Here is a 21,859-nt window from a genome sequence, read left to right as displayed (position 1 = left end):
TGGCTTATTCTTAATGAACAGCATGATTCCCCAGAGAGTCTAACTGTAGAGGCATGATGGAAAGAGGACGAGGCACCACAGGGGTGGCCTGCCCAGCACACGTGTCCCGAGGGTGGCCAGTGCTGTCCTGGAATGCCCAGCAGGTGCCTGGGCCTGAAGGTATTCCAAGAGTCAGAATACATGGCTAAGCCATCCCTCCCAGGTCAGCTGTCCCACTGCCCAGCTGTGCCGTGCCACCTCCTCTGTCCTGAAGGATTGTCTGGAAGGGAGAGGACATTTCCAACATAGGAGGACTTGGGGAGTCGGGGCCCCAGGACCCCTTGGATCAGGTGTGGGCGGCCTGGGGCTGTGCATGGCTGAAGGAAATCCAAGGGTCTCCCCGTACCCCTGGAAAGTCCAGGGTTTTACTGGCTTGGAGGTGAACCCAGTCTGAGGGGCTGGGTAGGCATCTGGAAGCACCCTGTGCTGTGCAGCCCCTGACTACTGCAAATAATTCTTGTGTACACCAACTACTCTCCCTCACTGCCATTCAGCCTGGCTGTCCACAGGGCTGGGGCCTGGCCACAGAAGAGGGGGCCACTCAGTGCAGTCACCAGCCTCAGACATGCAGGCCTGTGCGGGTAGGTGCATGTGCCTATCAAGAGCCAAACTTGTGGCATGACTGGGCATGCAGGCGAGATAGGCCCATGGGGGTCTCTTGAGATTGAGGGCCAGTCCTTACTGGTGGTCTCTTCACCAGGACCCCAGGAGACACTGGGCTGAGAGGAATGAATGGGGTAGACTGGAGTGAAGACGGCTATCAGCTCAAAACCAAAGGGCTTTTTAAATGTTTAAAGCTTAGATCTTCAGTGGCACTGGCACAGCAGCACCTCTAGAGCCTTCCAGGGAGAACAAAGTCCTCGCTCTGCTTCTCTAGGCCCAAGTGGTCCATGGGAGGGGTCCCCCAACTGCAGCCGCTCTAAAACAGCAATGGGGGCTCTTCGGGGTCCCATGCTGGGCAGGAGGGGCCTCACCCCGCCCCCTCGCCCCAGAGACTCCCCCAGGTGCACTGTGCCTGTGCCTGGCAGGTACCTTTCAGCATCTTCACGGCCACTGTGGTGTACCCTGCTCTGCCTTTCAGACGGAAGGCCGTTGCCTTGACCACTTTTCCAAATTCACCTTCTCCTAGAGTTTTTCCAAGAACCAAGTTCTTCCGAGGGAATTCCCACTTTGGATCCTCCTATGTTGGAAATGAGGGAAGTGGGAGAAGAGGGGAGAAAAGTGTAAGGATGACAGGGGAGGAAGAAGGCAAGACCCTTAAAGGAGCCCCCATGGACAAGTTCCAATGTGCAGAGAACCAGCTGTCATCTGAGCCAGAGGCAATGCTGCCTGTCTCTGTCCAGGGCAGGACCCCACAGCCAGGCCCCTGAGAGCTGCTACATGACAGGTGTGGTCACAGCATGGCTTGGACTCAGTACTCTGACCGTCTCTGGCTCTTGGTCTACTGTCTCCCCTGACCCCTGCCCCAGGACTAAATGAGCACTGGTCCAGCCCAGGACCTCCGGCTACAATGGAAGTGTCCAGGGCAACTTCTCTACATAGCCACCCCTGCAAAGAAAGGCGCCACCATGTTCTGCCTCCAAGTGTGGAACCACTGCTCCTCCAGGGCTGCCACCTGCCTTCACGTACCCGTTTACTCTGCCTGCTGGCACCACCACCCTGCCCTCCCATCAAAGTTCTATCCACACATCGGGCCCACTTGGGACTGCTTCGGATGCCTTCCCAGACCCCCACCCCCAGTGCTTGAACTCTGACCAGGGAGGCCAAAGCCTGCCAGGATCCAGGAACCCTCCCCTGATGTGCCAGCTATGGGCATCTGTCACCCCAGATCTCCTGCTCCTGGGCTATCCTGGTCTGGCCCCATGTTCCCTGGGAAGCCACAGTCAAGGTCAGTGTCGACATCGCCATGGCTTCCCTGCGGCTGTCACCTCCACAGCTGGCACTGGAAACCCGTTTACCACACTCCAGAGACTGCAGTAAGCACATGAGGGCGACATCAACCTGATCCTCTCAAAAACTGAGGTTGAGTCACAGGTCCAAGACCTGCTGCTGATGAGTGTGACTCTGGAGCTGATTGGGGTTAGGGTGATGGTCTCTGCCAGCAGCAGCTCAGACCAGTGTGGCCTTCCTGGGCAGCCTTGCACAAACCCGCTGGGTTTATGAAGGACTCTGGAGGCTCCTCCTAGAGCCCTGCCACGAGAGTAAGCTGCGGCCAGGCCAGGACGGGGACCACCAACTAGGAAAGCTGGTGGGGAAGTGGCAGTGGCCACATCTGGGAAGGCCTCCTTGGCCCACACCCTTACCGAGGGCTGGGTGTTGCCTGAACGGAGGCTCCAGGGCCGAGGCCTCAGGCTGAGCTGTGCTGTGGGATGTGGCCCCTCCCAGGAATCCCAGGTTACCTCCCAGCCTGAGATGGCAACTGCCAGGGCCCTGTGGCCACTGGGTGCTCAGTTTCCTCCCTGGAGGCTCCTGCCGAGGAGGTATTCACGCCACCATAAGCTGCATGGCTCACCGTTCACTCACACCCTTGGCTCTGAGCCTCTTTTCCTCCCAGAACGAGGCTTGGCTTCCAGCGCCCTGGACAGTGCTAGTGGGGACACTGAAGGGGCAGGCCACCACCAGAAGAGGGCAGAAGCACCACACAGCAGGCCTGGCCGGGACAGGGAGGCTCCAGGGTGCTCAGCACAGCCTGGAGGCTCTGAGCAACACACGCAGACCTGCAGGCCAGGCTCTCCAGAGAGGCACCCCCCTCTGATTTCAGTGTCCCTCCGTCCACACTGCTGCTCCCCTGCCTGATGCTGCGACCCTGACCACTGCCTCTCACCTGGATGGGAACAGCACCTCATCATAGTTCCACCCCACAGACTGTCCCCACACAGCACCCTACGGAAATAGGGGCAGAGCACGGGCCTCGTCTGCCCAGTGTTGGCAGTCCCTCATGGGATAGCCTCCTCTCCCCAGCTGGCCTCCCTCCCTGGAAGGCATCTGGGGAGGGCAGGTGGTCTTCCCTGCCCCATAGGGACCCTCACCGGGATCTTGAAGGCATCCACGGAGACCTGGTTCTCCATGGAGTCGAGCGAGGGCCGGCGGGCGCCGGAAGAGGAGTAGCTGACCGGGAAGGCCTGGGCGGGCCTCCGAAAGGTCATCTCAGCTGAGGGGATGGGTGGCTTGTGGGCAAACTTGTGGTAGCGGTGGATGCAGAAGGCAGACAGCAGCACCGAAACGATGAAGGAGAAGAGGACGGCGGCTGCAATCACCGTGCGGCACAGCTCGTCGCACAGTGGATCTGTGGGTGGGGGCGGTGTGAGGCTCCAGGCCCAGAGGCTCGGCACCACTGGGTACAGGCTGCGCATGCTCCACCGCATGGCTCTCCAGCCAACCGTGTCCGCACCAGCGGGGAAGTGGCCATGAAGGTGTGGGAAGGCCTGAGAACACCCCATTGGGCATGGGTACTGCCATTTACTGCCCCCTCCTAGACTACTATTGCCCTCTTACAGATGGTGACAGAGGCTCAGAGAGGCTGAGCAGCCTGCCAAGGTCACACAGCAGAGGCTATGCTCACTACACCAGCTGGCACTGGAGGGCTGGCAGGGGAGGTTAAAATTTTCCTCTGTTCCAAATGTCTTTGGCATTTTCTTTATGAAAATGTTAAGTGGCTCATGATGTAGGGCTATATAATACCGGAAAACTCAATACCAGAAATGTGTCCCTGTGCTCAGGCAGAACCGCATCCCTGAGTGTAGTCAGTGTGGCTGTGCCACCCACCATACCTGTTGACCTTGAAATGTGTTCCTGGGTGGGTCCCAGATGCATGGTCACAGGGATAGTGACCTGTCACCCTGACAAGTTGTTTGGTGGAAGAACTGCTTTTCTGGCCTGTTCATCATAGAACTCAGGGCCAGAGGACACTTTATAGGGGCTCTGGCCCCTCTCCTGGGTTGCACCAATGGAGTAACAGAGGCCCAGAGGGAGGGAGGGAAGTCTCATGGGGCCCACTCGCCTCCCAGCAATTTCCTCCCTTGTTGGGACCTCAGATGTGCTGTTGAGACCTCCATGGGCCCAGGAGGTGGTGGTGGTCGTGGCTGCCACCCACTCACCCTGGATGTCTTCGGGCTCGCAGAAGCACTTCTCCTCCTCAGGGAAGCAGTTGCAGGTACCATAGCCAGCTTTAATCCCCCGGGGCTCCCCGGGCTCATGCCCGCCGACAATGCTGCCCCCTGAGGGCAGACATAGCCCACTCAGCCCCCTGGGGTGTCTGACCACCCCAGGCCCCCATATTTCGAGGGCACTGTCCCAAGGAGCCCCCCTCCCCAACTGGTGTTGCAGGCATAGGCCCAGGGAGGCCAGGCGCCCAGCAGCTTGGCTCAGCCGGGCAGGGTTCGGTCACAGTGCCTTTCTGAAGCCATGGGTGAAGCCAGGCCCCCTCCTAACATTTCATCTGAACAAAGGACTCTGCCTTCAAAACTGGAGCCTGGTGGCCTGACCAGCACATTGCAGGGTCCCTTGTCTAGCTCAGGCCACACTTTCCCTGTCAGTGTCCCTATTGACCATTCTCTGCTTCTGAAATCTGTGTGTGCCAATTTCTGGGGCCTCAGCAGGGACGTGGACAGTCTGTGTGTCCCTGCCTCCCCCCATCCCTGACCCTCCCTGCTCCCTCCCCATGGCCAGGGTGACGCTGAAATGCACAAGAGGCTCAGCTTGATGCATAAAACTGACAGCCCTGGCAACTCTGGCTGAAGTGCATGTGGGATCCAGGTTTCCCCTACTATCTCCTACCTGTTCCCATGCCCTCATTAAACCCTGCTTACGGAGGCAGTCCTGGGGGCAAATGTTGATGTCTTGGGTCTCCACGACATCGCAGTGGCCATCGGGGCAAGTCTTGGTGCTGGGAGAGCAGGTGGAGAAGTTCCTGGTGATCCCTGCACAGGACACACAGCAGGCTGTCACCCACGTGGGAGCCCCGCCACATGCCCCCACCACCTCCTAGGCCGATCCTGCCCCTCTAGGGAGGAGCAAATGGAGCCCTGAGCAGGGAAACACCACACACAGAGCCTTGCCAGCGGAAGCATCCTGGGGAGCCACAGCTTATGGGAGAGGAGGTATGGGGGGTTCCTCACACAGGTGGCCCTTACAGCAAAGAGGCCAGGACCCTCTCAGGGCTGCACAGTGAGGGCCCCTCATGCTGGTGGGCACACCCAGGCTGGCCTCTGGCTGATGCAGACAATGAGTCCCCTGCCCACACCACATCCCCTGGACGAGGACTTCCCAGAAAAGGCCATTCTGTCCCCAGCACATCCCAACTTTGGTTCAGACCTTCCCAAGTCCAGAGTGACTCCAGCCTGGGGACCATTTGCTGTATTCACAAGCCCTCTCCCCAGCCCTGCACTGCTGCCCACTATGCTGGCATCGTGAGCCACGTGGGGGATGAGGTGCCAGAAGCAGACCTGGAGCAGGGAGAGCCACTCCAGGCTGGCAGGGCCCCAGGACCCCGTTTCTACCGGTGCCGTTGCCCCTGCAGGCATCCCTTGGGCGTTTCCAGGACCTACCTTTGCCATCTCCTTGCCTCCACTCACATCTGCCCGTTGGGGAGCCCAGGCCGCCACACTCCTCACACTCTGGCCGTCTCTTGCTGACTGCACAGGACAGGGGGCAGCCCGCCTCCTCGGCCACATCTGCAGGTGGCAGACAAGCAGGGTCACAGGGGGCTGGCCTGGGTCCAGCGCCCAGCCAGTGCCCAAGGACAGGGAACAGTACCAGCTGAGCTGCCTCACAGATGGAGCCCAAGGGGACTGGAGTGGCAGACCCAGGGCAGCAAAGCCAGTGCCAGGAGCACAGAGCACAGGGCAGGGTACAGGACATCATGGTCACAAAGCGGGGGTCACCTGGGCTGGGGTAAGTACAGGAGGAAGGATGTGAGGGCAGCCAGATTCGGCCAACGATGCTGAGGATGCCCTGTGGGACCTGCATTTCAGATACACAATGAATGGCATGAATGGCAGCTGCTCAGCATGTTCCTAAGAGGGCATGGATGGGCCTGGAGGTGTGTCTTTCGAGAAGCTGCAAAGGTTGCACAGAACACACCTATACCAAAACACTGCCTGTTGTTTACCTAAAATTCAAATTTAACCAAGGTCCTGTATGTTATCTGGAAGGGACAACCATTTATTGCTGGGTCACTCACGGTAAAGCTGGTCCATGCCTTCCCCACTCCCCAGCTAAGCCTTGCAGCTGTACTGTTTTTTTCAAAGGGCAGCAGGCCCAGGCTCCGGAAGCCCCCAGGTCCCCAACCCATTCCTTCCTGGAGCAGGCACTCACACAACCCCTCCACCGTGACAAGCAGCTGGGCCTGGGCCTGCCTGGAGGTCTGATGGTTGGTGGCCACCACCATGTAGTGAAGCTCAGCACACTTGGGCCGTCGCAGGGCCTTGGTGTCGTTCACAAACAGGATCCCCGAGGTGTCCTCGGCCGAGGTGACCACCCCTAGTGTGCTGCAGTTGGCGCCGGAGGAATGCAGCTCATACTGGACATTGATGCCACTGAACGCCTGGCAGTTTTCCACACAGACTTTCCCGATCTAGGGGGGCACAGGGGAACACCTTAACCAGGCCGCTGGACCGGCCTGCAGTGGCCTGAGGGTAGAGGTTCCCACACAGCCTGAGTTCTGGAACAGCCCCCAACTGAACCTGGAGACAGCAGCCCCGCTGAGCGCCCTGTCCTCCATCCCCTCAGAGCCTGCAGACCCACCCACCTGCCCCGGCCCTGCCCTGCCCAGCTCCACTCAGGCCACATGTCACCAGCTGCCTCTGTTCCTGGGAGCCGGAGGTCAAAGCAACCCAGGGCCTCGAGGTTCAGTTTGGTGGCAGGAAAAGCCCCAGGCAGGCCCTGACTTAACCCTTTACTCCCCTTTTCTCCCTCACTCAGACACCAAGGCCACCAGAATGTCTCCCACGCTCCTCCCCAGCTGCCCCAGCAGTGCTCTGGGGACCCCTTACTCCTCCCTCAGTGCACAGGGTTTAGAGGTCCACCCTGCCCTGGTGTCCCCTGGTCAGAGCACTGAACCCCAGCCACAACACTCGGGAGCATGGTTGCCCCAGCCCATGCAGGACCAAGGGGCCTCCCTGGGACTTTGACTAGAGTCCCTGGGAAAGAGGGGCCTCTTCTCCTGGGGATGCCAGGCCCTGGAGCCAGGACCAAGGGGCCTCCCTGGGACTTTGACTAGAGCCCCTGAGAAAGAGGGGCCTCTCCTGGGGATGCCAGGCCCTGGAGCCAGGACCAAGGGCCCTCCCTGGGACTTTGACCAGAGCCCCTGGGAAAGAGGGGCCTCTCCTGGGGATGCCAGGTCCTGGAGCCAGACAGCTGAATTCTTTCAGCCTCATGGCAACTCTTGCAGTTGCTTGAAACCAAAAGTTCCACAGATGGTGAGACAGGGGCCAGCCAGAGTAGGGCTGGGCTCTCCCAGGCCCATGTGACCACAGCAAAAACCAGCTTCCTGGGCCTCCTCACTTCCCCCTACAAAGCCCACTTCCAAATTCTCTTGTGACTCTCCAAATTGTCCAGGGTTCCTGTCCCTAATTCACAGCTTTACAAACTGGGGAGAGGGGTGAGACCACAGTGAGGCTGAGGCTGGACTGGGATTCAGGCCCTCGTTCTTGAGCCTGACAGAGGGCAGGTGACTCACCTCCAGCAATGCCTGCTCCTGCCCCGCCCCCTGTGAGACCCCCAGGTCCCTCTGCCTTGTCGCCCCTCCGTCTCTGATCCCTCTCCCATTAAAGGCCATGTGGGTGGTCGGGGAGCTTGGATATGTCCAAGGGTGGGCTCCCTTGTGGGCTGGACACAGGTGGCTGACAGGAGCTGATGTGGGCACAGAACCACCTGAAAGAACTGGCCAATGGCCCTCTGAAGAGGAGGCGCTGCGGGCTGCTCTGCGAGGGAGAGCGGCATGTGAGACCATGCGTGCTGCAGTTTCAAGTCAACTTAATAAGTGCTTACGAGAAACATCCCAGAAAGAACGCCATGACGTGCGACACTGGCACCTGCAGGCAGAAGGGATCACACCTCATGCCTCATCTTCTTTAATGAGTATTTATTACTTTTATGTTTTCTCTTTCTAATCATTATTTTCCAAAGACAAATATAAATGTACGCTTTTTAGCAAACCTAGTTACAAAAGGTAAAAAGTGGAAGCGTTTTCTGCCTCCCCCTGAGGGCATGACTGTGGACAGCACTGTGATCTCTGCACACTTGCAGATCCCCGTCAGGAAAGATCTGCTTTTGCACAAAGGGAGTCACGTGGGGACCAACATCTCTGCAAGCCACTCTCACTTACCAATTTACCAGGAAGATTTTTCCAAGTCACCATATATGTAGATTTACCCAGCATTGCTCTTGCATTTTTGAAAAAACATTTTAAAGATACCAAGAATGGAAAGGGGGAAAAAAGAGAGGCCCAAGGAGCCCCTAGCCCCGCCCACTGTGAGCTCTCCCAGGCCTCTTCTGTGCACCCAGCTGTACCTCCTGGCCCTGGGTTCAGGACTCCACCCAGTCTACTCTGTGCTGGTTGGGCCAAGAGGCAGTGTCACCTGCCTCCCTGTGCCCCCATGTCCCTTGGCCCTTCAATCTTCCCCAGACGGGCAGTGGGTGTGGGCTCACCTGGGCAAATCGACGAGCCCTCCTGCTCACAGAGAGGGAGTAGCTACTGGGCAGGTGCAGGCTGACCGGCAGCACCGACACGTTGAAGTGGAGCAAGAGGACGCCCGCTCCTGGGCCCTGGAAGTCCGAGTCATTGACCAGCACAGCCAGCTGCATGGTGCGGTTCTCCGAGATGGAGAGGTTCCGATTGAGAACCAGCCCTGCAGGTGGGGGCACAACAATGACCACCGAGCTGCTCTGGCTGCTTCCTCATATGTAGCACGCCTCTTCCCAGACACAGCCCTGCACACACACTGGTGCAAACATGCACTTTCACACGTACAGTGCCATGCGACCGGCCTGGGGGCTGGTCCTAAGTTAGCACCAATGTTCAAATGTTGGGATTTGCTGAACTGAAAGTCCAGGGAACCCTTCTCAGTTTGAGGCAGCCTGTGTGTGTGTGCATGTGCACGCACTCTATGAGGTGTCTGTGTGTATGATATGCTTGTGTGGTATGCGTGTATGTGGTATGTGTAAGTGTGTAGTATGCATGTGTGTGGTGTCTGTACATAGGGTATTTGTGCCTGTATGTATGGGGTGTTTGTGTATAGAGTTGTAGACTAAAATTAAAATCTTAAAAGTCTCCAGACCAACTGAATAGATCTCCTCTTGGCCAAGAGGACACCAGAAAAACCTTAAAAACAGAATTCTGGGCCACGACAGGAAGGCAGGGTGGACTTGCCTTATTAGGCCCTCTTCCTGCTGGAGTTTGGACACAACTGACCGTCATTAACATTAAAACAGAGATCATAAGACTGACAGAACAGACTCTTGTGGCAGTAAGATACCAATTACAAATAGGACCTAAGGCCATGCCAGGCAAGGGTTAAGTAACACCCTACAAACCATAACATTGGTTTTCTTTTTTGAGACAGAGTCTTGCTCTGTTGCATCTCATTGCAGCCTCAACCGCCCAGGCTCCAGCCATCCTCCCACCTCAGCCTCCCAGGTTCCTGGAATCTAGGCGTGTGCTACCACGCCTAGTTAATTTTTCGTATTTTTTTGTAGAGACAGGGTTTCACCATGTTGCCCAGGCTGGTCTTGAACTCCTGGACTCAAACAATCCATCCGCTTCGGTCTCCCTGAAGTGCTGGGATTATAGGTGTGAGCCACTATGCCTGGCCCATAAAATCTTGTTAAAAACCTTTTTTTTTTTTTTTATTACCCAGGTATAACGCGGTTTACTTTCCATCCTGACCCTGTATAGCATCACGCGACACATAGCAGGCCTCCTTAACATTCCTTTGTACTGACCTGAAGTCTTTAGGCAAAGCTTAACTCTTTCAACCAACTGTAAATTAAAGAATCTCTGCATGTACCTCTAACCTGTAAGCCCCTGCTTTAAGATACCCTGCATTTTGGGGCCAAACCAATGCATACCTTCCAAGTGTTGATTTATGTCCTTGGTTATAACTCCTGTCTCCCTAAAATGTATAAAAGCAAACTGTAACCCCACCACCTTGGACCTGGGGACCACTTACTCAAGGTTTCTTGGGTTTGTGTTTTCTCCAGGCTGTGGTCACTCATCCTGGCTCAGAATAAACCTCTTTAAAATGTTTTACAGAGTTTCGTTTTTTGGGGGTAACAGGGTGTGTGTATGTGTGTGTGTGTGTGTGTGTGTATGTGTGTGTGTGACATGGGGGCTTAAAGGTCTGCATTACCAAGGCCCTGGGAAGAACATGCTAGAGCCCTCCAAACAGCTTCCCCAGAGCATGGGAGAACTCCCCTCCACTGCAGGAGCCTCCAGCAGACCCAATGACCCTGCAGGCCAAGCCTTGGAAGTCATGCCGTCCGTGTACCTGCCGCGTGCTGCCGCTCTAGTTCTCATGCGGTGGAAACAATGATGGGAGGGGCACTCTGGCAGACAGGGTGTTCAGTGCCAGGGCAAGGAGGCTGTCTCCCTTCTGACAGGTGGGGCGTCCATAGGCTTGGTGAGGTGGGGAGGACTGAGGAATGAACAGGACCAGGCCAGGCAGAAAGGGGCGAAGGACCCATGGCCCGGGGTTCCCCCAGACACAGACCCCAAATGCAGGTGGTTTATTTGGAAGGCGATCCCAGGAGAAATCAGCAGGAGGTGGGGGAGGGAGGCAGGAAGCAAGGCCTCAGCTGAAAGGTGCCCTGCAAGCAGGTGAGCATGGTGGCACATGTCAGGAGTCAGGCAGGACAATGGGCTCAGAAGCCCTGACCTGGCTCAGGGCTGCTTCTGTATACCAGACTGTTTAGCAGAGAGCTGATAAGGCTGGAGCAATAATCCCTAAGCATTTGAGATACCTTAGGGGCAATGATGGAGTGCCAGGGGCGGGAGGAAAGCCTCAGGTGACATGTATGTTTGCAATCAGTGGTGAGCCCTGGCGAGGTTAGCATGGGGGTGTGGTAGGGCCCTGCCAGGGTCGGCCATGGTGCAGCTCAGGGAGAGAGGACCCATGGTGAAAGCCCTGCTGGTGGCTGGAGGGCAGGCCTGGCAGAGACACAGGAAGTGCTTCGAAGAGGGTGGAGGGGAAGTGGCTTGGGCCACTGAGGGCCATGACAGGTGTGCATGTGTGTGGGGTGCTGCTTGCCCATGAAGAACGAGCACTTCATTTCCTGGGGGCCCAGCCAGGCCATGCCACCAGCCCCTCTTACTATAGTCATGTACGGTCGCCCGCACGAAGCTGCCGTTGGCCTGGACTGAGGTCTCGTTGGGCCAGTGCTCCACCCGGAAGGTCTGCTGGGTCCAGGTGTCCCCGGGGAGCAGCGTGCTTGTGTACCGCCTCACCAGCTCCCCTGACGCAGGTACCACGTCTGCATCGAAGACACGCAGAGTGGCCACTACAGTGTCCTGCAGGATGCAGAGGGCGTTGGTCAGTGCAGGTGAGAGTGGCCCCTCAGACCCCCCAAAACCAGAGACCTCAGGATGCTGCACGTCCCACGCAGCCCACAGGTGGACCAGGTGTGCGTTGTCAGAGCCAGGTATGGGGACTGTCTGACCTAGATTCAAGTTCCCACGGGGTCACTGGCCAGCCTGGCCCAGTCACCTTCCTTGAGCCACTGACCCTCTGTGTAACAGGTGCAATGTAGACCTCTTATAGGGAGAATTACAGCTGATGCCCAGGCACCCTGCTGGCAGGTCCCATCAAGGTCCCTAGAGAGCAGAATGAGCACCTCCACTCTCCCCTGAGGAAGCTGGGCCCTACAGGGTGAAGGTCAGGTCAAGGTCACACAGGAACAGATAGCAGAGCCGAGATCCGAGGCCAGGTGTACATCAAAGCACTCTGCTCGAAGCATCCTCCTCCCCCAGGCTGGAGGGGGTTGTGAGGAAAGCCGCGGGGCACCTGGGATGGCTCTGCGCACCAGGCCTCTGCTGTCACCCCTAGGCGGCCCAGGGAGGCCCACACAGCCTTTACTCACAATGTGTACTTTCGGTCAGACCTCCTTTCCCTGCCAAACCTGCACGTGGTGTGCCCAGAGAAGCGGCACAAGGTAACGCACTACCTCAGTCCCCACGCCCACTCTCCCACGGCCCCGGCGGAGTGGGCCGGTTGCAGGAAGGCCTGAGGCTCAGCAGGTGGCGGTGGCGCTCCATCAGCGCGAACCGGAGAGGGGCGGGGCGGGGCCGGGCAGGCGGCGATCCGCCTTCCTGTCCCTTTCCAATCCCCGGCACCGCTCCTGGTCACTCAATGGCCCTCCCATTGGGGGCTGACTGCTGGTGGGAGGGAGTGCCCTCCCGGCAGATGCTCCCCGCCCGGGCAGCGCGCCGCGCCCGCCTGCAGCGGCACAAGTGTGCCCCAGTCGCGAGCCCTCGGGCCTCATCCTGGTCAGTCCCAGACTGGGCACCCAGGGTTCCCAGCCTCCCAAGGCAAGGCCCCGCTGGGTGCTGACAGGACTCCCCCTTCTCCTCCCCCTAGGACAGAGGGGGCCGACGGAGACGAAGGACAAATGAACGCGTGAATGGTCGGCCACATGATTGGGTGGCTACACGGACACTAAACTGACAGAGAAACGAACTGCGGCGGGAGACAGACACTGGGTAGACCACAGCACGCGCGAACAAGCACCTCCTTCCGCTTGAACTCCACCACGGCGCTGGCGGTGTCGACGCCCGCGGGGAATGTGGGCGCCGAGTCGTCCTCGTCGTACACGGTCACCGGGAAGGGCACCATTACCACCTCCTCGCGCGCGCCAGCGTGCACGGTGCACACGGCCACCAGCTCGTACTTCTCCCGCTGCTCGCGGTCCAGGGCCCAGCGCGTGCTCACCTCCAGGCTGTCCGGGGCGCAGCGGAAGGGCAGACCCTCACCTGCGCACCAAGCAGACAGGGGCCCCGCGTGATCGCCAGCCGGGACCGGGCCAGCCGCCTTTCTCGGGAAGGGGGCTCTGCGGTCAGAGCGGGGCGCACACCGCACGCCAGCCGAGGACCCAGGCCTCCCCTCCTCCGCTCCACAGGTGAGCGCAGCACTCCGAACACGAGTTTGCGCTTACGTCCTGCTGCAGCTGCGTCCTCACTCATGCTGGTGGGGAAGAGCGGGGACCAGCACCCTGAGCAACCGGTAGGGACTGGGACACCCCTCCGTCCACCCGGCCTCGATCGGAAGTGACCTTGTGTGGGGAAGGGTGGCTCCGGGTCAGATCAAGCTGCACTGCGGCCCTAGAGAGCCAGCTACTGGCCTTGGCTGCTTTTTTTTTTTTTTTTTTTTCTGACGGAGTCTCGTTCTGTTGCCCAGGCGGGAGTGCAGTGGCGCCATCTCGGCTCACGGCAATCTCTGCCTCCCGGGTTCAGGCGATTCTCCTGCCTCAGCCTCCCGAGTAGCTGGGACTACAGGCGTCCGCCACCACGCCCAGCTAATTTTTGTATTTTTAGTAGAGACGGGGTTTCACCATATTGGTGACCTTGGCTGCTTTTTAAAAAATGTTAGTTTTTTTTTTTCAATTATGTATATGTTCATTTTAGAGAACGTGAGAAATAAAGCCACGATTCTACCACTTGAAGACAAACACGGTGGACATCTGGGGTATGATGTGACATTAATGCATAATGATTTCTGACCGCCTAGTGTGCATCGCCACTCTACAACTCCTTGTCCAGTGCGTCGCCAGGCTGATCATCCTCTGAAGGCCGGATGTTGAGGCAAAAGCGCATGCTCCGTGCCCTGCACGGCAGCTCGCGCTCAACATCGCCCCTGAAGCAGGGCCAGGAACCACAACACACTCTTCAGTGAGCCTGCCCTCGATCTGTCCTCCAGAAATAATCCAGAAAAGGGGGCATGCTGAAGGCGGAAGGTCACCGCTGAAGACTCCACAGCCAACCCCAAGGAGGAGGGGGCAACTCCACAAGCCTCCCAGGCAGAACCATGCCTTGCGCATGAATTACACATGTGGGAAATGCTTATCATATAATGCTTTCCTCTGTCAAGTGTGATTACAAAAAGAACACTACTAAACTAAATTTAATGACATAACTTTTAGTGGAAAAGGGCGGCATGCAAAAAACCAAGAGTGATGGCTTTTCTTCCTTTACTGAGATTTTTACTATTCTTGCCATGTTTGTGTGATATAGTGTGAATGGAGGACACACTTACCAGGGGTGCAGCCTGTGACCTGGTTGAGCCCCACTTCCTGACTTTCAGATGGTCAAATGGGGCCTCCCTGCACTGGGTCAGCTGCCTTCTCCCCTCTCCGCTGGGATCCAGCTCATCCCACCCCCTGACTGGCGGCAGCTGCCTGCTTCTTGCCATGCCTCAGCTTACACCCGCATCCCGGCATCACAGCCCACATCCTCCTGTTCAGAGGTTTCTCCTGTAGCCTTCTGATTGTCACCCAGCTTCACCCCTGAATCTTCCCACCCCAAACCATTCCTAACACAGCAGTCTGGCTAATCCTTTTAAAACTAAGACAGGTCCTGCCAGCACTCCGTCCCTCCAAAGTCTTCCATAGCTCCCCATGTTCCTCTGGAGAAAGCCCTGAAAGCGCTCCCAGACCTGCCCCCTGCCCCAGAACTATTCTGCCCTATCGGCCTCAGCTCTTCCCTGTAGCTCAGTGCACTCCAGGCACACGAGGGTCACACTGTAGTGCCCTCCAAGGGGCTAGGCCTGCCTACCCGGCACCCTCCCACCTTTGCTCTGCTAGCCCCCACCCCAACCACCCAATTTACGATGGAGGAATGGAGGTCTCCTCCTCTGTTCCCCTCCTCCTCAGCGTTTCCCTCTTCCCAGTTTCCTAGTTTCTGGAAGCTAGCTCCTTCCAGAAGCCACCCGATTTCCTTGGCATGCTCAGACGCTCTGTCTGCCCCACAAGAATGAAAGCTGCAGGCAGGCAAGATTCCAACCTGTTGTGTTCATTGTTATATCGTTAGCTCCTAGAACAGTACCTGGCCCCTGGCAGGCATGCAAGAGGTACTTCTGGAATGTTGAATGAACTGATGGCATGGAGGTGAAGAATAAACCAGATGGCCTGTGTCAAGGGCTCGCAGAGCAAGCCCAGCAGTAGCAGGCACTGTGGGGTGGCCCCACAAGGTCGGCACTCACCCTCCAGGAGCCTGTAGGCCACGCTGATGTTGGGGCACAAGAACTGCACAGGCAGCAGGCGGAACTGGTGGAAGGTGCCTGGGGGTCGGTTCTCCCGAATGCGGAAGGAGGGCCTTGTCTCTGGGAAGCAGAGCTCCCGGGGCTTGAGGGAGGTGCAAGCTGGAAAGGAGGTGTTGAAGAAGGAGAAGTACACGCGGGCACAGCCTGGCCACTGGCACTCGCCCTCACGAAGGGATGTGGGTGACAGGAAGACCTTGAGGTAGACGGTGAGCAGGGGGAAGCCGCGGTCTGCAGAGAGAAGTCAGGTCTGTGAGGGCGTCGGCCACACCTGCCAGGCAGTTGGGAATGGGGAGGAGGCAGGAGCTCCAGGGCGGGTGTAAACCCTGGTCCCCACCAAGGTCCACAAAGCTCAGCCTGGTGTTCCAGCTCTGCCTGCCACCTCGTTACCTCTGCTGCACGGCCCTGCAGCCCAGAGTACCAGTGCCCCACAGGCCTAGCTCTCATCATTCAGTTTTCAGCTTAGAGGCCCCTTCCTCAGGGAGGTGCGCTGAGCACTGGGTCTAAGGCTCCCCAACTCTGACGCTGGCAACTTCTCCAGTAAGGGGCGACCAGTGCCCCCCATCCACATCCTCCCCAGGAGGTTTGGAGTGGCCACAGACATACTTCCCCAATGCCTAGAGGGGGGCATTTCCGGCAAGTTCCATCACCCATGTGTCACAGCCATTTCAGCTGGGCTGCGAGGGCTTTCCCAGCCTCCATCTCAGCCCTAGGTGGGCGGCTGCTCCTCAGAGCTGCTCTTCCCATATACTCTGGCATTCTCTTTACTTTTTGCTAGCCTGTAGCCTGTGCCTCATTGCTCCAATCCCCTGTTGTAGTTAATTCTTTACACAAACTTTCCCTGTTAAATTACCCTGTGGTTTCTTCCTTAACAGGAACTGGCTGTGCATGAAGCCTCTCCCCACCTTGGAGGGCTTAGGCCTCCTAGGAAATGCAGGCCCAGGGCAAATTCCATGCTGGCCCCCTCCCAGGGACTCCCGTTCCTCAAGCTCCACCCTGGGGGAGCAGGATGAAGAGGGCAGCAACTAAGTGCATGGAACCACGACCTATCTCAGATGCCGCCTCCTCCAGGAACTGCCTGGGCTGCGCTGGAGGGAGCTGCTCACCCAAGCCCCCTCCCTCCCCTGCACCCTGGTTGTCCCTGGAAGACAGATCAGTCACTCTGCCTGGGTAGGGCAGGGATGCCTGCTCTGCATTCACAGCCCGAGGCTTGCCTCTCCCCAGCAGACAGGGCTCAGGGTAGTTGTGAGGGCTGTGAGAGTCGTGGCCCTGGAGGGGTGCTAGGGATGGGAACTACCAGGTGACTGTTCCCTGTCACAGGGCTCTGCTTCCCCCCCACACCCCTCCCATTACCAATGTCACATGTGGCCATGACTCCAGCTCTGACTGCTCCTCTTTCCTCCCTGGACACCTGGGACAGGCCCAAGTCCCTGCCAGGTACAAGGGCAGCCAGCTGCCGATAAGAAGTCAGGCTTTCCTTAGGAACTGCCGCTTCTCCAGAGAGTTGCAGGTCATTTGCTAAATCAAAACCTTGGGATTTTTCCAGTCCCACTCACTCCCTCTCTCGAAACCTCCTAATCCTTTTTAGCCCCACTGGAAGAGGGATTCCGGTCTGGCAGAAGAGTGTACCCAGATGATTCCCGTGTGTCTCCAAACTCCTACAGCCTCAGGCAGCCCTGAAGCTTGTCCTGGCTTGTCTCCAGGCTGGACACAGAGGCAGGCCAGCCTCACCTAACCCCTGACGCTTTCCACAGCAGGGGTGGTGGGGAAGCCACCCCGAGCCTCAGTGCCAGTGGCTGTGATGAGGGCGGCTTGAGGAAGGGGTGGGGTGGGGCACAGGGGTGGGTGTTGGGGCGGCTCCCTTACTGCGGCCACTGAGCTTCTCCCAGGAGCTGCGGTCCAGGCTCCGATTAAGGTAGAGGAGGCCGGTGTCCTCCTGGATGCAGATCCAGTTGTTCTCATGCAGCCGTGTGCGGTACGTGCCGTAGAGGTGCTGGCCCAGGCGGAAGCTGGGCACCTCCTCAGGGGCGTCCCGCAGGGCGTGAACGTACAGCAAGGGCGTGCCAGCCGGCTGGTCCACATACAGCTTCTCCCAGTAAGCATCCCTTGAGAAGTAGAGGCCCAATGCCACTGTGGGAAGTAGGGAAGTGAGTGAGGGATGATGAGGATAAGGCTTCTTCAAGGACACACACACACACACAAAATCATTAACTTAAAATTCTGATCTTAGCAGGAGTTTTTCATCTCTGTTCCTGATAACATGAACACTCAATTATTTGTATAGTTACACACGGGCTAGAAAAAAACTGCTTTAAAATAGAAAAAGAGAAGGAAACAGGGGAGGCAGTATCCTCAATGACAAGCCTATTCTCAATCGTCCAAGCCGGAAGGGCGCCCGAACCATACAGACTTCTCAACAGATCACCCAGAGCCAGAGTGTTCAAGGGCAGGTGACACTGCCAGCCACGCAGGGCGGGCAACAGTTGCCAACAAATGAAGAAAGCACTTTATAGGAAAGTCGTAAGTCTTTATCTAAACATACGCCTACCATATGACCCTGCAATTCCACTCCATTCATCCAAGAAAAATGAAAACATGTCTATCAAATGCCATAGTTGGAACTGGAAGGATGATTCATAGAAGCCAAGAGCCTAGAGGCCCTTCAGCAGGTGGATGGACAGGCAGACCATGGTCCAGCCACGCCACAGAATCCTGCCCAGCAATGAAAAAGGATGAACTATGGATACACACGAACACCTGGATGGGTCACACACACACACACTATGCCAAGGTGAGGAAGCCAGGCAGAGGAGAGCACACATGGCACGATTCTGGATGGATATTACGCAATGGATCAGACTGGCTGCCTGTGGCGGGCAGGGGTGTGGGGGAGGTGGACAGATTGGGAAGGGCCACAGGGCACTTTCTGGAGAAGGTCCTATATCCGAGAGGGGTGCAGATCACACGGGTATATTCATTAGTCTGCATTGTACAGCTAAGGTCCGTGCATCTTATCTATGTAGTATTTATTTATTTCTTTTTGATATGGAGTTTTGCTCTTATTGCCCAGGCTGGCATCTTATCTACGTAATTTTTAATATTTATTTATTTATTTTTGATATGGAGTTTTGCTCTTGTTGCCCAGGCTAGAATGCAATGGCGCGATCTTGGCTCATCACAACCTCCACCTCCCAGGTTCAAGCGATTCTCTTGCCTCAGCCTCCCGAGTAGCTGGGATTACAGGCATGCACCACCATGTCTGGCTAATTTTGTATTTTCTTAGTAGAGATGAGGTTTCTTCATGTTGGTCAGGCTGGTCTCGAACTCTCGACCTCAGGTGATCCACCCACTTTGGCCTCCCAAAGTGCTGGGATTACAAGTGTGAGCCACCGCGCCTGGCCTATCTATATAATTTTTACCTAAATAACTGAAAAATGAATGAATCACTGAGGGCGCTGTGAACAGAGGTGTAGCTTCCTCGGAGAAGGCAGGATGCTGGCCTCGGCTGTGGCCGGGTGAGCCCAAGCAGGAGTGCAGTGCATTACACTGCTGACTGTGTGTGGCCAACATTCCCCACAGTAGAAAGCTTTTAAAATAGTATTTGGAACTCATGTACATTGTTGGTGAGAATGGAAAATAATATACAGTTATGTCATTAAAAGCAAGAAGGTAGTTCCCAAAAACTTAAAAATTGAATTACCATATGATCCAGAAATCCCACTTCTGGGTACATATGCAAAAGAATTGAAAGCCAGGTCTCAAAGAGATATTTACACACCCATGTTCACAACAGCACTATTCAAGATAGACAAAAGGTGGAAGCAACCCCAGTGGCCATCGATGGATGAATGGATGAACAAAACATGGTCTACACATACAATGGAATATTCAGTCTTAGAAAGTAGGCAAATCTGGCTGGGCGCAGTGGCTCACGCCTGTAGTCCTAATACTTTGGGAGGCTGAGGTGGGTGGATCAGTTGAGGTCAGGAGTTCAAGACCAGCCTGGTCAACATGGTGAAACCCCCGTCTCTACTAAAAATACAAAGATTAGCTAGGCGCGATGGCGGGCATCTATAATCTCAGCTACTTGAGAGGCTAAGCCAGGAGAATGGCATGAACCTGCAAGGCAGAGGTTGCAGTGAGCCGAGATTGTGCCACTGCACTCCAGCCTGGACAACAGAGCAAGACCTGTCTCAGAGAAAAAAAAAAAAGGAGGGAAATCCTGACACAGGCTATTAACATTGATAACCCTTGAGCACATTATGCTAAGTGAAATAAGCCCATTGCAAAAGGATGAACACTGCATGATTCTACTTATGTAAGATCCCTAGAGTAGTCAAATTCACAGACACAGAACATAGGATGGTGATTGCTAGGGCTTGGGGGAGACAGGATGGGGACTTAGTGTTTGATAGGGGCAGAGATTAAGTTTGGGATGATGAAAAGTTCAGGGACGGTGGTGATGTCCCTGAAATGTATACTTAAAAATAGCTACATTGTAAATCTTATTTTTGTGTATATTTTTCCACAATAAAAAGTAGTATGAATTTTTTAAAAGATGGATAAATCGGCAAAAAATGCTTAAAATCCATTAAGAACCTGCAAATAGACTCTAGAATGCCCAAACAATACCAACATCCAAAGCAGACATTAGGAATACTGCACTTGTATGTAATCGATCTCTCTTTTCTATCAGTTTGCTCCCACCCAGACAGTTGCTGCTTGAGGTCACTGAGGGGTCTGGAGGGCGGGGTCTGCAGCAGCAGTTGAGAATACCCCCGGGGGCCACTGGGCTCCTCCGGGACACATCTGGGTTTGGGAAACAATCAAATGCCAAGTGGACCCTGGAAGAGAACAGGTGAGACGTCTGGAGTCCCACAGTGGGAAAACAACAGGAGAAGGGTTCTCTTGAAGTGCTCACTGCACATCAGGAACATTGCTCCCATGACAGTGCCCTCGGGGTGGGAGGGGTGCTGCATTTCTGGTGACAAAGAGGGTGAGAGATAGTAACTCACAGTGGCCTCACAGGGTGAGGAGGGTCCAAATGCCCTGGCCCCTGATGAGCCCCCTCCCAATTCCATGTGGTGTCGTATGTCTGGGCTATCCACGCAGGCGGCGGGGTCCGTGTTCTTTCCCCAGAGGGGATGCTAGGGACCTGACTGAGCTCAGGTGGTCTAGTTTTCTCTGGGACACACACCTCTGGTCCTGGTCTTCCCAATAAGAACCATTTGCCCTTGGGCGGCCGTGCGGTGGCTCTGGTGATGCCCAGGCTGCAGAAGAGTGGGCGGGGCCCTGACACCCCATCTGCGGCAGGAGCAGTTCCAGTCTGGGAATCCTGCAGGTGCTCCTCTGGGGCCTCCATGATGTGCAAGCACCTTCAGTGGTCCAGGGACTAGACATAAGACAGGTCTGGGCTTCCCAAAGCCCCCACCACAAGACCACATGTGCAGGGGAGAACGGGCCTTTCTGCTCCCATCTGGCAGAGCCCACCCCTACAGGATCGTGGGGGGCCCCATCCCAATTGGTCTCCCTGCTGCCAAAAGGGATTTGTGGGTCAGGCAATGATTGCGAGCAGAAACAGACTTAAATGCACTTAAAATGCCTCGCCTCCCAGGTGGTCTCTGCAGCTGGGCACAGCTGTCTTAATGTTCCTGCTTGTCACAAACACTTCTAGATGGAAAAACACATGATCCAAGGTGGGAGAATGAAGGAGGTGAGTGCAGGGCCGGCCTCAGCGGGGTGCAGGGCCGGCCTCAGCGGAGTGCAGCCTGGGCAGTCCCAGTGGGCTGTGCTCAGAGGTCTCATGCTTGGTTTAACGCTCTTTGCTACAGTCTTGAAATTCTTCGTAATTCTAGAACAAGGGGCCCACAAACGATGCAGCCAATCGTGGTGGGTCAGCCACGGGGGAGAGCCGGGGAAGAGCTGCTGGCATCAGGCACCACCGGGCTGTGTAGACTCTGCAGAGCACCGGCCTCCTCTGGGCCTCAGTTCCCCCAGCTTCGAAGTGGGGAAGGCATGCTAAGGAGAGGAGGAACAGCCAGTGCAGGTGCAGGCAGGTGTGCACCTCTGCCCAGGGTTGTATCATCATGAGCCTCTCATTGCAGACTCAGCCACTGGGTACAGATCCCTTCACTGCCCATTTCACAGATAAGAACAGTGAGGCTGGGTGGCGAGAAGCCTGACCAAGTTAAACAGCTGGACACGCTGTGAGGCTGTGTGTCTTGGGGGTTAGAATAACAGCTGAGAAAGGGATGGTGGAAGTCAGGCTCCAGCAGGTGCTGAGCCTGCCAGGAGGCCCAGGGCCCTGCTGGCTGGCTTCCCATCCTGCTGCTGCCTTTCTGCCTAGAAGGGCTGACTGGCCTGTGGGTTGAGACCCACCTCTGGTGAGAGCCACTCCTGGCACCATGGGAAGGTCACCAGCAGGACTTGCAAAGCTTTTCCCACCCCATGCCTTCAGGGCCCAAATGCCACGTGGTAACAGAATCCTCCCCCACACCTAGCACACAGGTGTCTGCCTGGACAGCTTTGGTTGCCAGGGCTGGGCCCACCCTGTACTTCTGCAGCACAGCAGTGGC

General features: G+C 56.5%; 1 protein-coding gene across 1 annotated transcript in view; it reads right to left on the bottom strand.

Moving 5' to 3' along the window:
- Positions 1-21,859, bottom strand: part of RET (ret proto-oncogene) — a 53,602-nt gene that overhangs the window by 12,433 nt on the left and 19,310 nt on the right. Inside the window, exons 2-12 of the mRNA XM_015146882.3 lie at positions 17,151-17,414; positions 15,228-15,515; positions 12,762-13,003; positions 11,350-11,545; positions 8,689-8,888; positions 6,355-6,613; positions 5,586-5,711; positions 4,848-4,958; positions 4,137-4,256; positions 3,069-3,325; positions 1,072-1,219 (exon numbers count right to left, since the gene is read on the bottom strand). Of these exons, the coding sequence (XP_015002368.1) occupies positions 1,072-1,219; positions 3,069-3,325; positions 4,137-4,256; positions 4,848-4,958; positions 5,586-5,711; positions 6,355-6,613; positions 8,689-8,888; positions 11,350-11,545; positions 12,762-13,003; positions 15,228-15,515; positions 17,151-17,414 (2,211 nt within the window). The remainder of the gene's footprint in view (positions 1-1,071; positions 1,220-3,068; positions 3,326-4,136; positions 4,257-4,847; positions 4,959-5,585; positions 5,712-6,354; positions 6,614-8,688; positions 8,889-11,349; positions 11,546-12,761; positions 13,004-15,227; positions 15,516-17,150; positions 17,415-21,859) is intronic.

This window comes from Macaca mulatta, chromosome 9 (assembly GCF_049350105.2).
Source record: "Macaca mulatta isolate MMU2019108-1 chromosome 9, T2T-MMU8v2.0, whole genome shotgun sequence".
Lineage (NCBI taxonomy): Eukaryota > Metazoa > Chordata > Mammalia > Primates > Cercopithecidae > Macaca > Macaca mulatta.
Note: the sequence above shows the minus strand (reverse complement) of the source record. Positions and strands in the feature narration are given on the sequence as shown.